Source organism: Trichoderma camerunense (assembly GCF_050948025.1).
Source record: "Trichoderma camerunense strain CBS 138272 chromosome Unknown V8C40scaffold_28, whole genome shotgun sequence".
Lineage (NCBI taxonomy): Eukaryota > Fungi > Ascomycota > Sordariomycetes > Hypocreales > Hypocreaceae > Trichoderma > Trichoderma camerunense.
Genome location: NW_028145342.1, coordinates 103056 through 124526, shown reverse-complemented (window position 1 = coordinate 124526; position 21471 = coordinate 103056). Strand labels below are relative to the sequence as shown.

The following is a 21471-nucleotide window of genomic DNA, read 5'->3' as shown; positions in this document are numbered from 1 at the left end:
TGTTAAAAATCGCATGCTGGGCATGTTTTTCCGTAAGGCAATCCAAAAATCGACTGGGATCTAAGCTTCCCGCAATCTCATAGGCAATTTTGCAGGTGTACACCTTGTTCCCGAAAACCTTTGTGGCTCGGAATAGACTATGTTGCCCTGGTGAAGCAACATACCAATCTCTTGGCATAGGCGTAGGCTCACTCGTGTGAGAGGTGCGGACCACAGAAACTGATTCTATCTGGTTTGCAATCGACTCAATCGTGGGGTGGCTTAGCAGCTCGGTGATCGAAACTCGGTGGCCAGTCTTTTCATGCAACTCCTTGATAACCCAGACAGCGTCCATAGAATTAAATCCCCATTCTAGGAGGTCGTCCTTTGAAGGAACAAGCTGTTGCAGTCGCTTCCGGATGATACTGGCGACTTGGTGGCCATGTTCTGACAGTTGCTCCGATTTGTCAAGCCTCATTTCATCCAAAGTATGACGAGAGCTCAGGAAGGTCCGAATTTGGCTAACGTCGACCTTGCCGTTGACATTCCGTGGGAGCGACTTGACAATTATGACTTGTGGGACCATATAAGCAGGCAGGTTGGCTCTGCAAGAAGCAAAGATCTCCTTTCTCAGGCTGCCATTTCTATCTGCTATCACAATCTCGTTTCCTGGCTGGCTAAATCCAGGATCGGTGGACACGACTGCATAGAGACCAGCACGCTGGTTAACCGTATGAGCAAGTACCACACAACGTCCGCAGCCGGGGATTCTATGGATGACCTGATGAATGTCTCCAAGTTCGATACGCTTGATTGATGAATTGCTCGTTAGCGTCATACTTTTTCCATGTGAGGCCAAAGAGAAGGTTATAAGAAGGCGGCATACCTGTCCACTAATTTTTATTTGATCATCGGCTCTTCCGCGCAGGTGCAGCTCTCCAGTCTCATCGATAAACCCGAAATCCCCAGTTGCATACCATCCACTTGATCGTGCCGCGCCCGTAGTAGACTGTACTGTGCGCGTAAATTTCTCCTGAACTTCGCCATTGAAGTATCCTTGGGAGACAGTCTCGCCATATGCTAGTACTTCGCCGACATGGCCTGGGGGAAAAGATTGTCCTCTCTCGTTGACCACAGCAATGTTTGCATATGACGGGGGTTTTCCAACACAACTAGGCGAGGTTCCAGGCCGTAGCCTTTTCATGCTCGTCGTAGGAGCTTCGCAAGGGCCTTTTGAGAAAACAGTATATTAGCTCAGAGTCAAAGAGATCTAAATGAGTGGAGTTAAGCTCAAAAAATACCGTATATATTTAATAATACTATCCGGTTACCCCAGGTGTTGACAATCTCTTCTGTACACGCCTCTCCACAAGTCACCATGCATCTGATGGATGGAACGTTGTGTGGCTGCAGTGTCGAGATCACACTCGGGGTTAATTGAATAGTGTCTGAGTTGAAGCTCATAATTTGTCCTTCAAGATCTGATAAAATAGCGCTCTGCGACGCTTGATGGAGCTGTGCTCCTGAGAGGAGAGCCGATAGAATGTCAAGGAGATGAACATCAAAAGAACAAGATGAGAACTGGAATACTGATCTTGAACTATCAAGACCCAACTCTCTCGCCAAGAATTTGACTTGTGGAATCAAATTCTTGTGTGTTAGCTTGACGGCCTTGGGCTGTCCTGTGCTACCCGAAGTAAACAGAACCGTTGCAAGGTCGTCTGTTGTGATTCGCAGCCGATTCTTTGTGTCCCGATGGCTGCTGGGGAACTTCAGCTTGGATTCATGCCCATATTTGCCGCTGAGTGTCAATGGCAGTACTTTGTGCGGCAATTGATGTTCAGTGGCCGCAAGGCAAATGGCAATTTCAATCAGCACCGAGGATATCAAGCTCCCAATCCGGGCTTTGGGTAGCTCTGGATTGATTGGAACATAAATAGCGCCCAGTTTGAGAATGGCTAGGATGGCAATCACTTGGGCCGGTGATCGTGGAAGAAGGACGGCGACGAGTTGTCCATGCGAAATATGATATTTGAGTTCGTCAGCGAGGAGGTCAACATATTTACTTACCTGTCTATAGGTCAATCTATCCACATTTTCGAAGTTAATGGCAAGATTGTTGCCATATTGCGCTGCAACGACAGTGAAAAGGCTGTTGATGCAGAGATCCGACGCCAAAGCTGCAGTGTTGTCTGGTATTGTTGAAAACATTCTGGTTGAATCTTTTTCTCAAACTCTAGACGTGTGTGCTTTTGTCAGCTTTTGGTACAGGTCAAAGTTCGGCGAGAAATATTTTGCAATGCTCTAGTCGCGGTTGCACAACTTATCATCCAAAGAGAAGGCATAAAACTCATTTTACATTTTAAAGAAAACTGACTTTTCTAATAAACTAATACTGAAGGATCTGTAGAGGCAATCTCCATAGGAAATTTGCTAACATTGGATACCGGAGCTATCTACGCCTCGGTCCAACCGGAAGACACCTCCTCCGGATTCCCGGGGACCTTTCTGAGTTCGGTCCGCGCCTTTTGTTATTTGAATGGAACGATATAAAGTGAATGAATTTACTACGCCGGATGCCGGGTTCCATAATAGCTTCGGTTAGTAGTACCCATCATGGGCCTGTTTGAAAATTGGGATATGCCCATCATATCTGATAAAGTAACGGACACATACGAGTACATGGGCTCCTCCGGAGCTTATAGTCATCCGTATTGGTACAGACATGATTGGTTACCGGCTTACCAACTACTGCTCCTTTGGCTCTACGTTCAGGGTTCCGGAGTCCGGCTTGGAAGAGCCGTGCCCACGCCTCTTTCAAGCTGGTGCATGGATCTACTCTTTTCTTCCGATGGCATCCCTGTCCATACTCTCCATAAAGCATACTACATCAGATTCGACCCCATATAAAGAACCCCGGGATGCAATCCGGATCTATTCCCAAGTACCGCAAGTGTGGCAGCTCATCCACTGACGGACACCGTCAATGCTGCTTACATCTGATGCGGCATGCGGCATGAAGTGCAAGGATAACGAAATCTGTGAGCCGCAAGGCAGGGCTTCCTCGTGTAATTAAATAAAAGTGGTTGCCGATGATCCTTCTGGATTTTAATCTCCTTGAGTGATGGGATTCCGTTTGAAGCTGCGAAACAAGTCCATAGCCTGTAGTTCACGTCTAAACTACCCGTGTATGAGGATGACGATGTGCGGTTATAGCGGCTATGCTTACACCATACTCTCGGAGGAAAATCCCAGGCAACACCAACTTTTCTTCTGACAGGGTTTCTTCTGTCTTTCGTGGAATTGGAATTAAATAAAAATGAATCAATAGATAAATAACTATCAAAATCTGACCATAGAGGGTTTCTATATCGTAGAAACTAATACACATGTATAACACATGTATAAAATAAACGACCTCATTTCTTGTAGGGTAAGCTGTCCCTACCTACCAGGCATTCGGCGGCAAGCGACCATGCAGCTGAACCTTGGTCAGATAAGCATACTCGTAGTTGGCGTGTGTCTAGTGTGGCGTCTCCCTCTTCAGGGGTGATCCTGGTAGGTCCTTTTGTAGCAAACTCGCCCCAATTTTTACGGATTCCGATGCGGCCCACTCCGAGGACAACCTTGGAGCTTTGTTGATCTGTTGGTTCGTCGGTTCGTTGGTTCGTGTTGGTTCGTTCAAGATAGATTTGAGTCGCAGTAATGTAGCACAAAGTACCCTGAGGGTGTCTTTCATCTGCAGTCATTTTTTAGCCGTAGGATTCATTCTTTCCTTAAACAAAGTAATATCCAAGATCGAGCCTTTTAACCAGTTTCATTAAACAGCAGCTGGTTAGCGCCTTTTGTCTTCGCTGGTGCCGTCAACATCATTGACGCTCTGTAAACACCAGATTTTGGCACAAGTCTCTTATCATGGCGACTCAAGGCCAGGCGCCTAAGAGAGACGACTTGAATCTCCAAGGTCCTGTGCCTGGCGAGAGTGTCGCTACTGATCCGCTGCTTTACAGCATCTCCCCTGTCCAGCTGTGGATCGGCCGACTGGTATCGCGAGTGTGCAAGGCAAAAACTCTGGAGGATGGATGGCTTCCCGTCTTCTCTTGCGCTTCGGCTCATTTACGCGGTGTAGCTGCGCCGCTATATGCGAAGCGCCCAGCAGCAGCACTGAGCTTTTTGATGCAAAAGGAAACGGGAGGCATGCTCTTCTGCGGAGCAATTTTGGAGGTTTGTATTGTCTTGTCTTGTAAACACCTGATTTCGGTAACCCCAAACCCCGCTTGAAGAATTCCAGTCACTAATTTCATCTCATCCAGGCATTATCTGCAGCGGCTACCATAGGATCGCCTCTATTGCTTCACAAGCTCTTAGAGAAGCCTCATGATGCGCCGCTCGCCTGGGGTCTAGTAATTGTGACCTTGGCTGCCACAGTATTTGGTCGCGCAAAAGATCAATTATGCAGGGTTCATTACGCGTGGATGGAGCTGATGCTCCGTGCGGCTATATTCGAAAAGAGCATCAAGCTATCACCACAAGCCCGCGTTGAGTATCCTCCTGAGCGTATCATTAATATGAGCTCCGTTGATGCCGACAACCTGGCAAACTATATGCTAAAGGTCCACGACGTATGGAGTGCGCCCTTGCAAATCGTTGGTATTGGTGCCCTCACTGTGACCATCATGGGACCAACCGCACTTTTTGGTAAGTCATAATTTATTCCTTATTGACGAGCTTCCTGTTGTGCGTTTTTGACTAAATTCTTTTCTACTTAGGATTTGCACTTGTGTTGGTGGTATTTATATCTCAATCTTGGGCAAATAAAGGGATGCGAAATTCCCAAAGGGCCTATATCATGACTAATGACGGGCGTCTTGGTGCGTTACGGGAACTTCTCTATGGCATCGGCAGCGTCAAGGCTCTTGGCTATGAAATGGTATTCAGGAACCGAATTAGCCAGTTTCGGGCCAAGCAGGCTGGAGCACTGCGGAACGTAAGCTTATACCCCTTTCTTGAGCACCGTTACCAAAGGCTGGACTTTACTGACTCATCCAACTCTTAGTATCTCGTTCTTTGCTTCGGGTACTTCACAGCTATTAACCAAGCTGTGAGTGGCTTTGCTGCTGGCGTGGCGTTCCTAGCCTACTTCCTCATGGGCCACGAACTGACGGCAGCAGTCGTATTCCCTGCATTGACGTATTTTGGGATGTTGTATCAGCCAATATCCAACGCCTCTTTGGCCTTTACTAGACAGTTTGCTACTTGGCCAAGCTTTAGCAGGGTACAAGTATTCTTAACGGCAGACGAATCGGAGTTGGCTGAGGACACAAATAGTGAACAAGAGGCGTTGGTTACCTTCAAAGAGGCCTCCTTCTCGCACCCAGTTTCTGATCCCAACTCCTCATCAGCCAGTACTGGTCTCGAAGTAGGAGATCTCACTCTTCCTTCCCGCAAACTGACCATTGTCGTGGGGCCTACTGGATCTGGAAAGTCAACATTTTTGCGGGCTATTCTTGGGGATGTCACCACGACGTCGGGATCATGCAGCGTTCAAGGATCTGTGTCCTACTCTTCCCAAGATGCCTGGGTTTTCTCCGGTACCTTGCAGGAAAACATCGTATTTGCGGCCCCCTTTGATGCTGCTCGCTACCATACCGTCATGAGTGCCTGTGGCTTGTATCAAGATTTCCCAAGAGACAATACATCTATTGGCGAATCAGGGAACAACCTCAGTGGTGGTCAACGTGCGCGAATCGCATTAGCAAGGGCCCTCTATTCGGAATCCGACATACTGCTCCTTGATGATCCTTTTGCCGCTGTCGATGCCAAAACCCGGGCATTGCTATTCGATACTATCCGAGCCCTAGAAAAGACTGTGGTCCTGGTGACTTTACATCACTCTTATATTCCCAGGTGCGACAATGTTGTTGTTATTGAAGACAAAAAGATCGCCTGGGCTGGCACGAGTAGCGAATTTGCAGCTACTACCGAGCTATGCGAAAAATATCTGCAATCCGCCGATACGGCCGATAGCGACTCTGATTTCAGTGACGAAAGCGAGGAGAACCTCAGCACAGATGGTAAGGCTCCGCCTGAAGTAACAGTAACCAGCGTGGGCGAATCATCTTCTACAGACGAGGACGTCTTTGAAGAAGAAGACCGGGCCGAGGGTACCGTGAGCTTCGCTGCACTGAAATTCTATGCTGCTTGTGCTGGCGGTCTTCTTGACGTTATAGCAATTGGTGCATTGGTCTGCCTCTTGACGGGTGCCAAGACAATGTCATCGTATTGGTTCGTTTGGTGGATCGACGACGCGTTCCATCTTCAAGGAAGCCAATATCTTGGAGCCTTTATAGGCCTGACCGTCTCTCCTGGTTTCATTGCGGGTAAGTAACTGTACTACTAGTACTACCAAGTTTTCATGTCCCTCAACTTAAGCTAACGGGCTTTCAGCTCTTCTTGGCATCGTATTGGTCTTTTCGAGTCTTCGTGCGAGCGACACCATCCACAGCACCATTGTAGACAACGTCCTCAGCGCTCCGATTGCCTATTTTTCTCGTCAACCCGTTGGCAGAATCTTGAATAGGTTCACGCATGACGTTATGTCGATGGATGTGTTCATCATGAATTCTGTTGATGGTATCATTGCCGCTGGAAGTGCACTGATTGCAGCCATTGCCCTTGTGGCAGCCGCTGCCCCCATCACCCTGGCTGCCGCCATTCCGTCTGTGATGATCGCAGGCTGGTATCAGCTACAATTTGCTGTGTATGTTCATTTCATTACCCATTCTCTCCATGCGACAGTGTCTCTACGAATCCCGGAAATGAGTCGCCGGGGCAATGTCCATTTGCTCTTTGCTAACTGATATATAATTACAGTGCTGCGAGAGAGGTGCAACGATCGGCTTCTATCCTGCATTCACCAGTCCTCAGTATCGTCAGTGAAGCACTTCGAGGTATGAGCTCCATCCGAGCTTTTGGAGCACGCGACTTCATAAGCAGAAAACATGATCGAGCGCTTGATACCTACATGTCGGCCGTGATCTGTCGAAAATCTCTTGATACTTGGGTAACTTTTCGCGCTGAGTTGTCTACGATATTGCTTCTCTTGGTTACTGCCATGCTTGTGGTGTACACCGACCAAGACAGCAGCGTTGGCCTCTCCGGTACACAGGCTGGCTTGGCTCTCAGTAATGCTACAGCCATTTCTCAAAGCATTTACCTCTTCACCTGGTCCATTACTGAACTACAGATTGAAATGAACTCCATCGAACGGCTGAAGAAATATTATGAAGGTATTCCGCGGGAGTCAAACCACTCAAATGATGCAGCACCCAAACCTCCGGTCGACTTCAACTCGATTGAGTACAAAAACGTCTCTGTTATTTACAAAAGACGGCAAAATCCTGCTCTTGATAGTGTCAACCTAGTGCTTTCTCGAGGTGAAAGGGTGGGCATCATTGGCCGAACAGGCAGTGGAAAGTCGACACTGATATCTGCATTGGCACGGCTTGTGGATGTAACCAGTGGCAGTATCTTGATAGGTGGTGCCGACATATCGCAACTGGACCCCCAGAAGCTAAGAACGGATCTTGTGTGTACCCTATCGCAACAGCCTCTATTATTCAAAGGCACTTTTCGCGAGAACTTGGACCCCGCTGGCCGCCACAGTGACGAGAAACTTCTCGAGACACTGAAGATATGTCAGCTGAGTCCATCATTGATCGGCTCAACAGAAGAGTTATCCAAAGAACTCACCTCTGAGGCGTCGGACATTTCGGCTGGACAGCGCCAACTTCTTTGCGCAGCTCGTGTGCTATTAATGCAGCCTCATATTTTGCTGGTTGATGAAGGTGAGTGATTACATCAAAGTCCCCCCCCTCTATTACCGTCTATTATATATCCATGAGCAGACATAAATAGACCCTAAACATGCGAAACTGACATGAAATTTCTTGGAATAGCTTCGGCAAACGTTGATTTCACGGCTGAAGCAGCCCTTCAGGACGCGCTGGAAGCTTTACCTGCCGAGACAACTGTGGTATCCGTTGCTCATCGTGCTGCCACGCTCGCATGGATGGACCGCATCATCACAGTGGATGCTGGACGGATTGTTGAAAGTGGCGTACCAGAAGACCTGCTACGCCAGCAGGATAGCCACTTTTACCAAGCTATTGCTCGAGACGGAGAGGGAGCAATACGCTCTGCATTGGCTGTGGCGCGGAAACATAACAGGCGCTGACTTATTTCACAGCCAGAGCTATTTGTTCCAAAATGAGCCTGGTGTCAATTTCTTTTAAGAAGAAATTATGCCTACATTTCTATCGTCAAATTGGCCGCCGCAGCCCGGGCACATCAAGATCTTCGATCAAGAAGACTCTCCGTCAAACACCAGGATAAACCACATGTGACTGATGGTAGAAATCACCTAGGAAGGATAGAACCTATTTCATATTTACAGGTGACGTAAGAGAAACATTGTCTTCACTAGGTAGGCAATGCAAATTCTCCATCCTGGCTTATACAAGACGTTAGAGACGAAGATATCGCGCCAGTAAAGTGAGCGCGGCTGAAGGAAGCATATAGCGTCACCTTGTTGATATATATATATATATATAATAAAAAGAGCTATTGACCTCCACCCTAGCAATATTCTAACCGTGATTTGTGGAGTATTACTGGAGAGGAAAATACGACGAAAGTTAATGGATGTCTATTTCTAACACTCTTATATATATTTACGCTCCATTCTCCGGCACATAATTTTTAACTGCCGTAATGCTGATATATCGTACTATTCTACCCGCGTATGACTCGAAACCGGCGGAACAAGTGACCCAATACCAGCAGTGAGCAATTTTCTTACCACTATCTATCCACTATTATCTATGTGTGATTTCCAGAATGATACAGTTCGGCGAATCTCGAATTTCGAGACAATAAGGCTGTTGGAGTATCGAATTCGACCAAGACACCCGCATCGAGCACGGCCACTCGATCATAGCGGTGAATGTATCGTAGCCGATGTAAAACTGATAACACTGTATGAGTTGCAAACTCCGACTCTATGATGTCTTGTATCGTTTCTTCGGTAGCGTTATCAACACTATAAATTCGTAGACAGCAGTTAGAATCGTTTCTCAATATATATCCAACGGAGCAGGTTGCCATCCGATGCGTGGAAAGAGCACGCCGCCTTCGCGTAGAGAAGACCTTACCTGCTAGTAGCTTCATCAAGTATAAGTACTTTTCCCCTCCGCACCATGGCACGCGCTAAGCATAGAAGCTGCCTTTGGCCAGCAGACCAGGAAGTAGTCTTCAATGGCATATCGAGGCCGCCTTCGCTTTTCATCAACTCCCAGAGTCCTAATCTCTGCAATGCTGCAATCATAGACTCATCTGATGCATTTTGGAGCGGGTCAATGTTGAAACGGACGTCTCGAGGCATGATGAACGGTTCCTGCGTGACAACGTTCAGTCTCTGCCGAATTTCGGAGCGGCTATGCATTGACAGATCGACTCCATCAATCTCGATGCTCCCTTGCTGAATTTCGACCATTCGAAGAAGAGAAAGAGCTAATGTTGTTTTCCCACTACCTGATGGGCCACAAATAGCAATTTTCTCTCCAGGGTTGATGGACATTGTAAGACTTTTTAAGACGGGAGCCGAAGTCATCCTGTGCGGCATAGATTAGCATCCCAACCAATATACCGTTGGATCTGCCCCCTTGGAAAATATCCCGTGTAGACAACATGTCCTGAATAAACTTACGAGTGACCCGCTTCGAGCTGGGAAAGTTTAATAGATCCGGTGGAAGGCCATTCAGCAGGCAATGACTGCATGTCTTCAGCAATCTCTTCTGGCTTCGTGGTGGCCACATAGCTCTTGATTCGCGAAATTGCGCCTATTGAAGTTTCCATAAGAGTCCAGAATCGAATAAGAAGCATCAAATTGCTGTTAAAAGTCATGACCATGACTAATGCAACACCGACAGATCCCGGATCGAACGAATCGCGCATAAAAACAACCATGGCCATTAGGGAAATAGTCACTACTGCCACCATCATGTCTAAGAAGAACTGAAGGCATTGCTGGATGCAATTAAGCAGATAGACAGGTCGCTGAGAGAAGTTGAGCAATGATACACACACATCGTCGAAAGCGGCCTGCCAGCCGAAGGCTCGAACTGTCACCGCTCCGCTCACGAGTTCTAAGAAGTGAGTATATAGAGGCGCCTTTGCTTCAATATCCAGAAGACGCAACTGTCGTGAAGTCCTAAGATAAAATTTTTGCGTAATGTAGACAAGGCCAGCGACAAAAGGGATGGTGATTGCCAAATATTTGGCATATACAGCTAGGATAACGATCTGAGCTGTACAGGTACCAGTTGCTATCCCACCACACAGTTAGACCTAACATTAGGAACACTACTGAAGATGAAGACGTACCAGCAACGAAATTTAGTGCCTGCATGGGGAGATCCATATCGATCAGGTCCATGTCTCGACTAAACCTAAAGTATCCAACATCAAAAGTCAGAAGTTTGCAAAGACCAATAGAATAGAAGTAGCTCAAGTTCTATGAATGGAGCAACCATTAATGAGAAAAATGAGATTGCAAGACTATCTTACCTGTTAGTAATATTACCAATGTCGACGAGTTGGAAAAACTGAAAAGGTGCTCTATGTCCTTTGTTAGCTAGTCATCCTAGATTTAAGCTACAGGAAGCATATTGTTGTCAGCGAATAGAGAGGACAGCCTACTTCAACGTCGCGCTTAAAACGTCCTCATGTAACCGTAATGAAGATTTTGATACCATGTTAATAAACATGAGCCTATGCCCGTAATCAGTCAGATTGATGTATGTGATGTGAAAACTGAGTAAGAGAACGACGAACCAGCAAGCGCAAGTCATGAAGACTACACCAATGACGCCGAGAAATGCGTATACACCCAGGTACATGCCGACTCCCGCCTCAGGGTTTCGTTCATTTGCTGCTGTCCACCAGTCGACCCATACAGCTACATATAAAGTTAGCATGACTCAACTCATGAGTAACAGAAACCATATCACCGCGAGACGTACTTGGGAACTGGCGACAGAAGGCCCAGAAAGCGACAGTTCCTAAGAAACCAACAGCCACAGGAAAGCCTGTCGCCCTCAGATAGTATGTGTAATCAGAAAAATCACCCTTTTGACGAGCAGTATCGTCCTCTGATAACTCATTCAGCGTTGACTCAGCTGAGTCCGGAACACTCTCTTCTTCTTCATCGACGCCAAGAATATGAGAGAAGCCACGGATTGAGGCTTGCTCGTCCGATGCCACGATCTCTTCGTTGCATGCAGAGGGCGTTTTAACGTTCATGGCTTGAATGTAAGAACTGCCAGCTATCAGATCCTTTAGAGCACCTTTCTCAGAAATCCGACCGTCAGCTAAGACGACAATTTGATCTGTGTATGGAAGGAGGAGGCCTATCAGAAAGAGCGAGTCATTAGAGATTAAACACGTGCATTTCATTTTTGTTGTAATCTTTTCCTTACTTGAGTGTGTTGTAAAAACAACGGTGGTTCTCATATTTCGAAAGAGCCCGTTTGCTTCAAATAAACGTGAAGCGATCTTCTCCGTGGCTGTAGCATCAACCCCACTGAAGACGTCGTCAAGAATAACAACTCTGCATCGTGAGTATAAAGCCCGTGCCAAGCTCTATTTAGTTTCAATTAGTGTCCGAACCCAGGAATAAATAGCCAGACGCTTGCTTGGACTTACAATTCTTTGCTTCTGCCCGCCACTCAAGTTTAACCCGTTGCTACCAACAGGTGTTTTATCACCCTGGGCAAGTCGCGATAGATCCTCTTCAATTCCGCATGCCCAGATCACCGTTTTGTACCAATCTTTGTCAAACTCCATGTTGCCAATAATATTCTCACGAACTGTATGGCTCTGAAGCCATGGTGTCTGTGAACAGTAGCCAATCGTGGCAAAATTCCTCTTTGTGGAACCTTCGGTAGCCAAAGACTCTCCGAGAATACTCTCTAGAAGAGTTGACTTTCCGCTGCCGACGGGACCCACGATGGCAGTAAAAGCCTCGTGCTTGATTCTGAGATCGATGTTGCGCAAAACAGGATTTTTGACATCTTTCCATCCAAAGTTTTGGTTGTGAAACTCCACGAGATCTTCATGTGGGTGTGATCCTATAGATGCCTTCTCAAGGTCCACAGAGGGCCCGCCGAAAGATTCAGTGCTATTTACCTGTAAATCAGAAACGTCAGATGCGTATGGGACGCTGCAATATTCTTGCATTCTATCGAAACATCCCATGCACTGGATTACGGCGGGTATTGATTGGATAAGCGTCAAAACAGGTGTCGTTAGCAGAGCCACCAATGACAACGATGTGAAAGCTTGGGCAGCGAGTAGAGAATTGTCCTTCCGGATCAACGCAATAATTACATATAAAGTGAAAGTCGCAATTGGGGCAAGATCAGTGGGCGATTGGGCTATTTACGGTCAGTTATTCTACGTTTATGTAGTAATGGGTCCTCCATCTTTGCTGGATGGAGGTAATGGGGAATGCTTACAGAGCACAATTCTCCAAATCAACAGCTTGCGAAAAGCAGCAGAAGCCACTATTTCGGCGTGACGGAGCCCTTGAATTATAGACGATAATTTTTCAGAAAGTCCCAGCATCTTGACAGCCTTGATATTCTCTAGAACGTGCGAGGTTAGGCGCAGGCGATCTTCCACTTTTTCCACCCATAGCCGCTGCGCGGTGCTAGTAGAAGCAGAGAGCGGAAGAGTGGCCCCAATGAAAACTGTATGATGCAGAAATGCAGAATTAGTTATGTCTTCCGGATTTCATAGTATCTTTAGCAATCTTTACTTACCCAAGATGATGACAACTGGCATGACGCAAGCCACACCGACCTGCCTCTCTAGAAGGTAGACTGCTATCGCGATATCGATGCAGCAAGCCCAAACTTCATGGATGTACCTGAAAGCAACCGTGATACGCTCTACATCTGTCCCCATCAAAGCGATTGCCGTGATGTTGCCAAGATCCACGCTCCTGGCGCGGGCGGTTTGGCCATGGATGAGAGAGATTAGCCCACCACGCAAGCGTATTACAAAACGGATCGTGCGATACTCATACAGGGCTGTCGATACCTGTGTGTTGGTCAGTCTCTAATCCCAATGACTGCAGATTCTTCCTTGCGATAGCTTACAGCCATGCCAATGTAAGTGAGAGCTGTAGCTCCTATTAGGCCCTTACCAAAGGCCATCGAGGCGTCCGCAGAGCCAACCCAAGTGACAATTGAGTTGATGAGAAAAGGCTGGCAGAAGGTGAATGCAGTGAGGCAGAGGCGTGGCAACACTCCGGATAGGAAAGGCGCAAGGTATGCATTCAAGCATACTCGAAAGAGCGCATATTTCGCAGATTTGTCTCCTAGACAATATCTGTGTCAGCGTTTATGTTCGTCATTCCTTCATGGTGTAATAAAACACCAAATGTGGAGTCCTTTGACATACTGGTTTTGGCCCAAGTGTTTGCCAATTCCCTTCCAATAATGCCACTATCGAGTTTTGGATCTAAGTCTGGAAGATCTTCTACAGAGAGCACCTGAGTATAGCCGCGGCGAAAAGTTGTAGCAAGCCAGGCAAAGGTGGCTTGTTTCCAGAACCCGCTGAATGGCTCCGGAGTACCTGGCTTTTTAACTGATCCTATAAGGATATCATCCTTTTCCATTGACTCTGAGACCAATGCAATCAGAGTAAAAGCAAGGCTCAGCGTGAGGACGATGCTCGAGTCTCTCGCTTCTGGGATCAGCCATAATGTTCTTACACGAACTATATCTGCTATGGTACGCGCCGATAGATACAGGACTAGTATTGTCGAAGGACGAATTGAACGGCAGTGGTTTATGTAGGACAAGACAAGGGCGCTGAATACTGTAAGAATCTGTAAAATATCTGCTGCGAGTGAGGCAGGGGCTCGGTCATGATGAGAACCTGATGCCCTCAAGACAAGGAAAGCAATTTGGTAGGCCAACAAACACCCGAGAGTTACCTGAGCACAAGGGTACCGATAAGTCAGAGTGAACCGGAAGCGTATTTAAAAAAGCAGAGGAAGTAAATTTAAGAGTCACTGGATAAACATACGAGCTTGACAAACAACAATGTAGATCTCTTAACACAACGATTCGCCTTCCATAACTGCCATGCAGGCAATGGAAGTAGAAGCAAGAATAATGATGATGGTAAGCAAGCTAGTACAATATCTTCAAATTGTATCGTAAAGTCGAAACCGCGACAAGCAGCATTCACTCGTGAACCGAAAGAGGCGTCGGCGCCGCTTGGACAGGTCGCTGTTATTAGGTCCATATCTCGACTGATTCAGCAGAAGTGTTGAAAGAGTCGACTCCAGATCAATTACATGTCTATCTATCTGACGTTGAAAATGAAGGACAGTCATTATAAAGCGAAGAACAATGCGGAACAGAGCTTGAATTAAGGCTTCTAACAGCCACTTCGGTAGTATTTAATTTCGGAGTCCGAAATTCTACCTGAACCTGACGTCTAATTGCATATTCACCTACCATTTTATATACACGAAGTGCATATACAAAAACTATACAAAGATAAAAGGCTCAGAATAGATTCCGAATAAGCGCTTCTGATAACACTGTGGTGGCGCCTGATTTCGGAGTCCGAAATTGTACTTCGGTCCACCGGCGCTACTATTCTAGCTGGAGGGGCAACAACCATCACTGCATGGGATTTCGGTCACGCGTAAAAGTATATAAAGAGAAACTCATCGGACTGAGATCAGAACAGAAGGAGAAATGTGTTGAAACGTAAGAACAAAGGAGGGGATACTGACCAGTACTTAAAGTTGACTATCCAGTACCCGGCGACTGTGTGAAGGTTCAAGTCTTGGAATAGAATGTAAAGGGAGGCCTCTTATTGTTTTACCGAGTACTTATTTTATTAGTACTAAACTCGGGTAGAACCCGTGAATACCGGTATCTGCTACTATTCGTATTGCATTCTAGTATCTCCTACTATTTACATTTTCATCTAGTTCCTGCTACTAGTTCGTACTTTCCTCTAGTATCCGCTACTAGTGATATGTTGCTGCAGTATATGCTACTATCACCACTCTCTCAATGCAGGTACTCCATATGTTCTGATATTATCACTACCGGTCTATTCATCTTGAAATCTGAGAAACGAATGGATTGAGACCAGACCAGACAAAGCAATATATTATCCCGAAAAAAAAGAAAAACTACCCTCCAGGCCAAACAACAAAGAAACGTCTAGGGCGTTAGGCCCTCCCATACAACAACATATAAGAAGCTTGGGCCTATGAAACAGTTAGTACAATTACAAAGGATACATAAATAAAAACGCAGTAAGTACATACGCCAAACGTCACCAGGGGGCCAGCGTTTGGGAACATCAAATTCATGAGGTCAACAAGCCTCACCTGGTTCCCGGCCATCACTTCCCAGACAGGGGCCATCACCGCCCCAATGGGCACCACGGCAGTATCGGCGGCAGCAAGAGGGGGGGGGGGGGCAGCATTTTGGGCAAGAAGCCCACGGACGGACGAAGAAAAATCCGCCAAAAGGCGCCCGGCAGAACCGCCATCGGTGATGGCAACGTTAGTAGTGGCGGCGGGGGCTGGGGCCGGGGCCGGGTAAACGCCAGTCGCAGCACGAAGCCGGACTTTATAGTCGAAAAACACCTAAAAGAACCAGGCCAAGAACAGCGGGAAGCCCCAAAACATCAGGGTCACACAGACCCATTAGAAGCGGGTGGTCTTGTACCGCATTGTCAGCTTTCGTAGCACACAAGTGCTAGGTATATAGGACAGCATTCGACTTACGGCCTGGCATCAAGGGGCGGGAGCAGCAGCACGAGCTAAGACAAAGATCAGACAGGAACTAGACATTGATTGGACAAAACAGGTATAAGATCAAAGGGGCTATCGCAAATCCAGGAACAAGCATCGGGAGCGATCCGAAGGAATAGGTCGGCCATGTGCATGTGGGATGCGTCAAACTTACGCATGGTGAATTAACATTATTTTTTTTAAAAAAAAAGAAAAAAAACAAGCTGTCCAGAGCTTAACTAGCATCGATTAGCGACACTGATTGAACAGTTCATGGGAAAGGGTACGCACAAAATGTAATGATAGCTTGGGAGAGGGAAAAAACCCCTTTGCGAAAATTGTGCGCAGACTTGGGACTTGACATTTGTGACGCGCCAGAATTTCTTCACCGGACAGACGATGTTCTTGATACAGGTCGCAGCATAGCGTCTTGATGATGGGGATGGAGAAGAGGATGGAGAAGAGAAAACAAAACTTCGCGAAAACTTTACGTAGATATCGGTAGTACTTGACATTTGTGACACGGCAGAATTTCTTCACCGGACGATGTTCTCGGTCCTAGTATACTAGAGGTACAGATTACTCAGTTGTGCTTGCACATGCAGGAGGTTGGTTAGGTTCTTGGATACAGTGGTTGACATGTATTCAGAGGTACCTGCAGATTCCGGCTGCCTCAGGTAGAAACACCGCGCCTACCTGCTGGGCAAGTGCCTGGCAAGCGGAGATCAGAGGAAGCGCGACCGCAAAATGAATGAGTGCATACTACAGGTAGGTAGGTACATTGAGCAATATAATCACTCCATTGGCTCATCAAGTATAGTCCTTTTATAAGGGAATACCCACCTATTAAGCCAGCACCTGGATGTAGTTATATACCTATAGTAGCAGGTACTATGGAAATATAATATAATAGGAGTTGCTATAGAAATATATATATAGTATTAGTTACTAGAGAAATGTAGCTATAGAAATATAAATATAGTATCAGTTACTAGAGAAATGTAGCTATAGTAGCAGTTACTAAAAATATAGATATAATAGCAGATACTTAAAAAGAGACAGTTGTATAATTCAACGCGTGGGTGTTCGCCATCTTCTCGCCCTCGGTTTTCCTGTCCTCCGCTTGCCTGTATATCGATAACACGGATCTAAACATCGCCATTGCAATCTTTTGTCTCGGCTACGATATGAATTGTAAGGAGGGGAGGAATAGGCTTGCCCAAATGGTTCATGATGTATATACCTAACATGACGATCTCATTCAGCAATACTTGAGACTAATCCGTTATAGACTATCCAACGCGGCCATACTGCCAACATGGTCCTGGATTTCATCGACAATGGCGGCGACGACAACTCCAGCTAACCATCTTTCCACACCGCCAATGACTACTTGGATGGCGATGACAATGGCAGCGAATATTCGTGGCATTCGGCTCTTACCCAGTAAGTTTGCTTCCACCTACTTCAAGGTGTAGTGATGCTTACAGTCTAAAAGCAGGAGACCTCGGACCAGGAGGATGATGGGATGGGATCTAGGCACTTGGAATCTTACCGCAAGTGTACCAATCCCTGTGTTTGGCGGGTAGCTAACATAGAACCTAGTGTCGAAATGCTCAACCCTGATTCCCACCCCTTATCTTCCCCTCATCTTCCCCATCTTGTCATCTCTTTGTTTCCTACCTCTGACCTTATAACACCCTTCCCCCTATCTATCTACTACACTGATTCTCTCCTCCCTCTTCTCCCCTTCCTCTCTCAAGTGGCCCCTGGCTTACGCTGTCGTGATATATAGTCATGGCGTGTGATGTCAGTATTTCCTCTTACCTTTCACATCCTCACCTCTGACTGCTGGCCAGCGCTATATTGATCGCTGGTCTACACGCGTTGAGTCAGTAGAGTTCCCTTCCCTTTTTTCTCCCTCTGTCTTGATATATAGTGGTGGCGCGTGGTGTCAATTGCTTTTCTCTTTTCGTATCACCCCCAATCTCCTCTACACCCTGGCTAAAGCTGCCCCGACTCTTTGTCGCGGCGCGCAAAGCAAGCCTCCATATCAACTACTAACAAGACACATAGGACGTAGATGTCGAAACTAACCTCAAAGACTTCAATGGCGGGCAGATTTTTTTGATGCCTATGTTGGGTGGAATAGCGTTCTATGTAGGCGGCGATGAAGGGTACGGGAGTTGTATCGGTGCATGGCATACACATTGTTTCCAGTGATAGCCATTGTAAGTGCGTGGTAGGGCCGTGTGTGTCTGAGATACCAATATTTATCTGTTCATTAAGCTATTTCTGTGTCTTGATTATTGCGATTGCTGCTAAGATCGACCAAGACCTCTGTAAATTCGTATATCTAGATACTTCATATCTAAGACGCCGCAACCCGCTCCCCTTTGCAGCCGGCACTGCCTCAGTATTTACCTATGCAGGTAGGCACCGGGTAGTTCCAACGTATCACCAGAGGGTGAAATGGTAGATGGCGGTGGCCTCCCGCTTAGTGCTTCATAGCCTGCGGAGCTCCCAAAAGCCCTGAGATGTCCGTAGTCATAATGAGTAGCCATTTCAGCCAAGGACGGGACTGTTACAAGATGCGATATTCAGTTCAGTCGCATTAACCCAGCGATCATCCGAGCCTTGACGGTCGCACTCGACCAAATATCGCCACCGTATCAATTTCGGAGTCCGAAATTCTTAGGCACAGCCTAGAATAGCCTAGGAGGCATTGCGTAGAAAGGTCTAATATAATAGTACACTGAATTTGCCGCACAGCAGTACTTTATTAAGTTCCCAAAATATGGCATACATGTAAATAATCGTTGGTAGAGTATTAAATTACTTGAATGGTATAATATGTACAACCCGGATTCTTCAAAATATAAATTGAACCTAATTTCTGAGCCAGATTAATGACATATTAGCACATTTGGATAGCTTATTCACAGAAAAGGATACTCACAGTAGGGTCAGAGTGATATCTCCGTGGATCTTCGCCTTGAGTTCAATCTCTATATCGAGGTTTAGGTCCAGCCGCAACCTTAGTGCACTATTGTCATTCCCTTTCTTTGGCTCCGGCTGTTCGTCATGCTGCTGCCGTAACTGCTGCCGTCGCCGCCGCCGTGGAGGCGGAATCTCTTGCTGATTCAAGGCCGTCTTTGCCCCAGATTTACCCTCTTCGGTCAAGATGCCATCATGGGATCTCTGTTCCCCTTCCCATGCCAGCACAGTGGACCGACTCTTGGTGGTTTGAGGCAATGCTGACCTAGCTTGGTCAGGGTTCTCAGGCTCGTCCTGATTGTTCCCTCCATCTTCATCAGGGCTCAAATACTTGGATCCTGCATTGGTCTCGGCGCCTCCAGGATCGCTCTCTTCTCTGCCAACACTTTTTTCTCTCTCTCTAGCTTTATCAGCTCGCGGCTGCGCTGTCTGGTCTGCATCCTGTAACAACGTGCGGTCTCTGTGCTGTTCCTCCATCTTATTGTAGTACTTACAGTCAGTCTAACGGGTGCGAGTAAGTTTCTAGTTATAACTCTGACCTTGGATAACGTGGGTTGCCATGGGGGTTATTTTTTTTCCTTTGCACAGGTGCTTGGTGTATGGGAGGATGTGGGAATGGTTCCTACCGGGATGCAACGAAAACAAAGCGGGGGTGGCTTTCCTCTCTATGAACCGCGTGTTGAGCGCACGCAATGGTGGAAGAGCTTTAATCAAGGCCGATGGATCTAACAAACGACGTCATCATTTAGCATCACTACGTATTAGTATTGCGTGCGGAGTCACGAAGAAGCTGATCCTACAGCTACTTCGCCCTGCCCGCCCTAAAATGCTCCTGTGCCTGAACGAGGCACTGACCCTCTCTTTTATCGCGCTCTTAAAAACGAACCAACTTTGAACTTTGATCGCCCATGTCGGTCGTTTTCTTCCGTCGTTATTGACCCCGGACAACTACTTCAGGCGCTAGAGGCAAGCCGGGAATCCAGCTTGAAGAATTGATCACCACAGGGCGAAATTACGATTGCCGCGCGTACTTGATTAGCTGCGATGATGTTACGTGGGTGAAGGGGGTCATATTTAACGGTTGGGTACACGCTGCTAAAGTGCATCTAGGCAGAGATATACACAAACGACGTCTACCTCTGAGGAGATGTTACATACTAGTAGGTATGTGTCTTCATACCATTGTCTACTACCCGCGACAAGGCACCGTACCTCTCTTGCCTTTCTAGTCGCATATATGTCTCATGGCAAAGAGGCATACCCTTCTTCATCGCTTTCTCTTGTATATCTTGAACAATTTGGTGCATAGGATATACTGGATTGGTTGATGTCTTTAGCACAATATAGTTTGGATCTACAAAGCAGTAGCAAAATATATATCATCTGAGGCAGGATAGCCTGTGACTTAGCTAGCGTAACAAACTATATAATGTAAAGATCAATAAACATTAAGATAGGCCAATATTATTCATTCCGTGCTCCTTGAAAAGATGTTGTTCAATCTTGTCAAGACTCCTTATTTGCTCCTTTTTGGGCACTCCTCTTACTCTCTTACTCCTATGAGGTTACCAACGTAGCCAACTGCCTTTGGTGGCGGCGGGCAGCCTAACCCTTCCGCAGTCCTAGCAATGGTCTTGACTCTAGGAACAGATTAATTTACGTATCCGCCCTTGTCGTTCTTTCCTTGGCGCTCAGCGCGAGTCAGACCATCTTTGGATATCATGTCTCCAGCCGATTGCAGGAGACCACCCTGGCCAATCTGGGAACCCGCAAGGTCGCTAACGCCGTCTTGTAGGGAATCAACTTGCTCAATGTTCGTAACTTTGGCCTTATCCAAGTTGCCTGAGCAGATATCAGCGTTGGCATTGGATGCATGTGCTGTTAGATGCAAGGTTTGCAGAATCCAACTCACTCTTAGTCGTGTAGCTGGCTTTATTGTCTTTCGTGAACCATCGAAGATAGATATCCTCTAGCCACGGTACCCACGACTCGTATTGCTCGTTGTATGTCTTCTTAGCCCACTCCATAGCGCCGATGGGGAATTATTTTGGATGTGGCAGTTCTTAGATGTACTGATATGGGAGATTATGGATTGTTTACGGATGATCCAAAGCAGGGCTGTTGACATGGCATGTCGATTTCTGGTTTTATAAGTTTTTTAAACGTCGGCAGTTTCGCCACGCTATGCGTCAGAGACTGGGAGTAAGCCCGCTTCACAGAAGCTTGTTTCTCAGAACCATAAGGCAATTACCATCAATTCTGTACTCGTACGTCACCATCACCTAAAGCCCATCTCATTCATTAGGTCGAGCCAATCACATCTAGTGGAGACTCTCCTCCGAGTTTCTGGTAAAGTGGAACGAACCCCTAGCTTCATTAGTTCCCGAAAGCTGCGCCTGCAGGCATTTCTCTGTGCATTCGTTCAACGTGTGTCATTGAGAACAGGGACCTGCAAAGCAAACCAAATGCCGTGTAAATGGTCACCTTTAGCTAATGACTGGGCCAATCGGTGCAACTCCGAACAGCGTCTATGCCTTTGCCACGAGCGACCCTCTCCATTTCAGATCTGCGGCCTTCTGTCAGTTCCCTTCTCTCCGACGACG

The 21471-nt window shown here is 46.8% G+C and overlaps 4 protein-coding genes across 4 annotated transcripts; 1 reads left to right on the top strand and 3 right to left on the bottom strand.

Annotated features, from left to right (window-relative positions):
* The first annotated feature begins 3723 nt into the window (after window positions 1-3723).
* On the top strand, window positions 3724-8632 carry V8C40DRAFT_258528 (P-loop containing nucleoside triphosphate hydrolase protein). The gene is made up of 7 exons (XM_083218742.1): window positions 3724-4203; window positions 4293-4677; window positions 4749-4966; window positions 5036-6359; window positions 6427-6739; window positions 6853-7826; window positions 7938-8632. The coding sequence occupies exons 1-7, from the start codon at window positions 3895-3897 to the stop codon at window positions 8213-8215; spliced, it is 3801 nt and encodes a 1266-aa protein (XP_083067538.1). The 5' UTR covers window positions 3724-3894; the 3' UTR covers window positions 8216-8632.
* Window positions 8633-8666: 34 nt separating this feature from the next.
* On the bottom strand, window positions 8667-14537 carry V8C40DRAFT_258526 (ABC transporter). Its single transcript, XM_083218741.1, has 15 exons — window positions 14134-14537; window positions 13504-14041; window positions 13200-13420; window positions 12861-13140; window positions 12555-12788; window positions 11743-12473; window positions 11517-11679; window positions 11061-11447; window positions 10873-10996; window positions 10738-10809; window positions 10606-10656; window positions 10423-10487; window positions 9746-10364; window positions 9192-9650; window positions 8667-9079 (listed from the first exon to the last, which is right to left on the bottom strand). The coding sequence occupies exons 1-15, from the start codon at window positions 14353-14355 to the stop codon at window positions 8860-8862; spliced, it is 4386 nt and encodes a 1461-aa protein (XP_083067537.1). The 5' UTR covers window positions 14356-14537; the 3' UTR covers window positions 8667-8859.
* A 4123-nt stretch (window positions 14538-18660) lies between these two features.
* On the bottom strand, window positions 18661-19564 carry V8C40DRAFT_258516 (uncharacterized protein). The gene is made up of 2 exons (XM_083218740.1): window positions 18831-19564; window positions 18661-18767 (listed from the first exon to the last, which is right to left on the bottom strand). The coding sequence occupies exons 1-2, from the start codon at window positions 19343-19345 to the stop codon at window positions 18761-18763; spliced, it is 522 nt and encodes a 173-aa protein (XP_083067536.1). The 5' UTR covers window positions 19346-19564; the 3' UTR covers window positions 18661-18760.
* Window positions 19565-20230: 666 nt separating this feature from the next.
* V8C40DRAFT_258512 (uncharacterized protein) lies at window positions 20231-21100 on the bottom strand. The gene is made up of 2 exons (XM_083218739.1): window positions 20781-21100; window positions 20231-20710 (listed from the first exon to the last, which is right to left on the bottom strand). The coding sequence occupies exons 1-2, from the start codon at window positions 20893-20895 to the stop codon at window positions 20520-20522; spliced, it is 306 nt and encodes a 101-aa protein (XP_083067535.1). The 5' UTR covers window positions 20896-21100; the 3' UTR covers window positions 20231-20519.
* Between the last annotated feature and the right edge of the window lie 371 nt (window positions 21101-21471).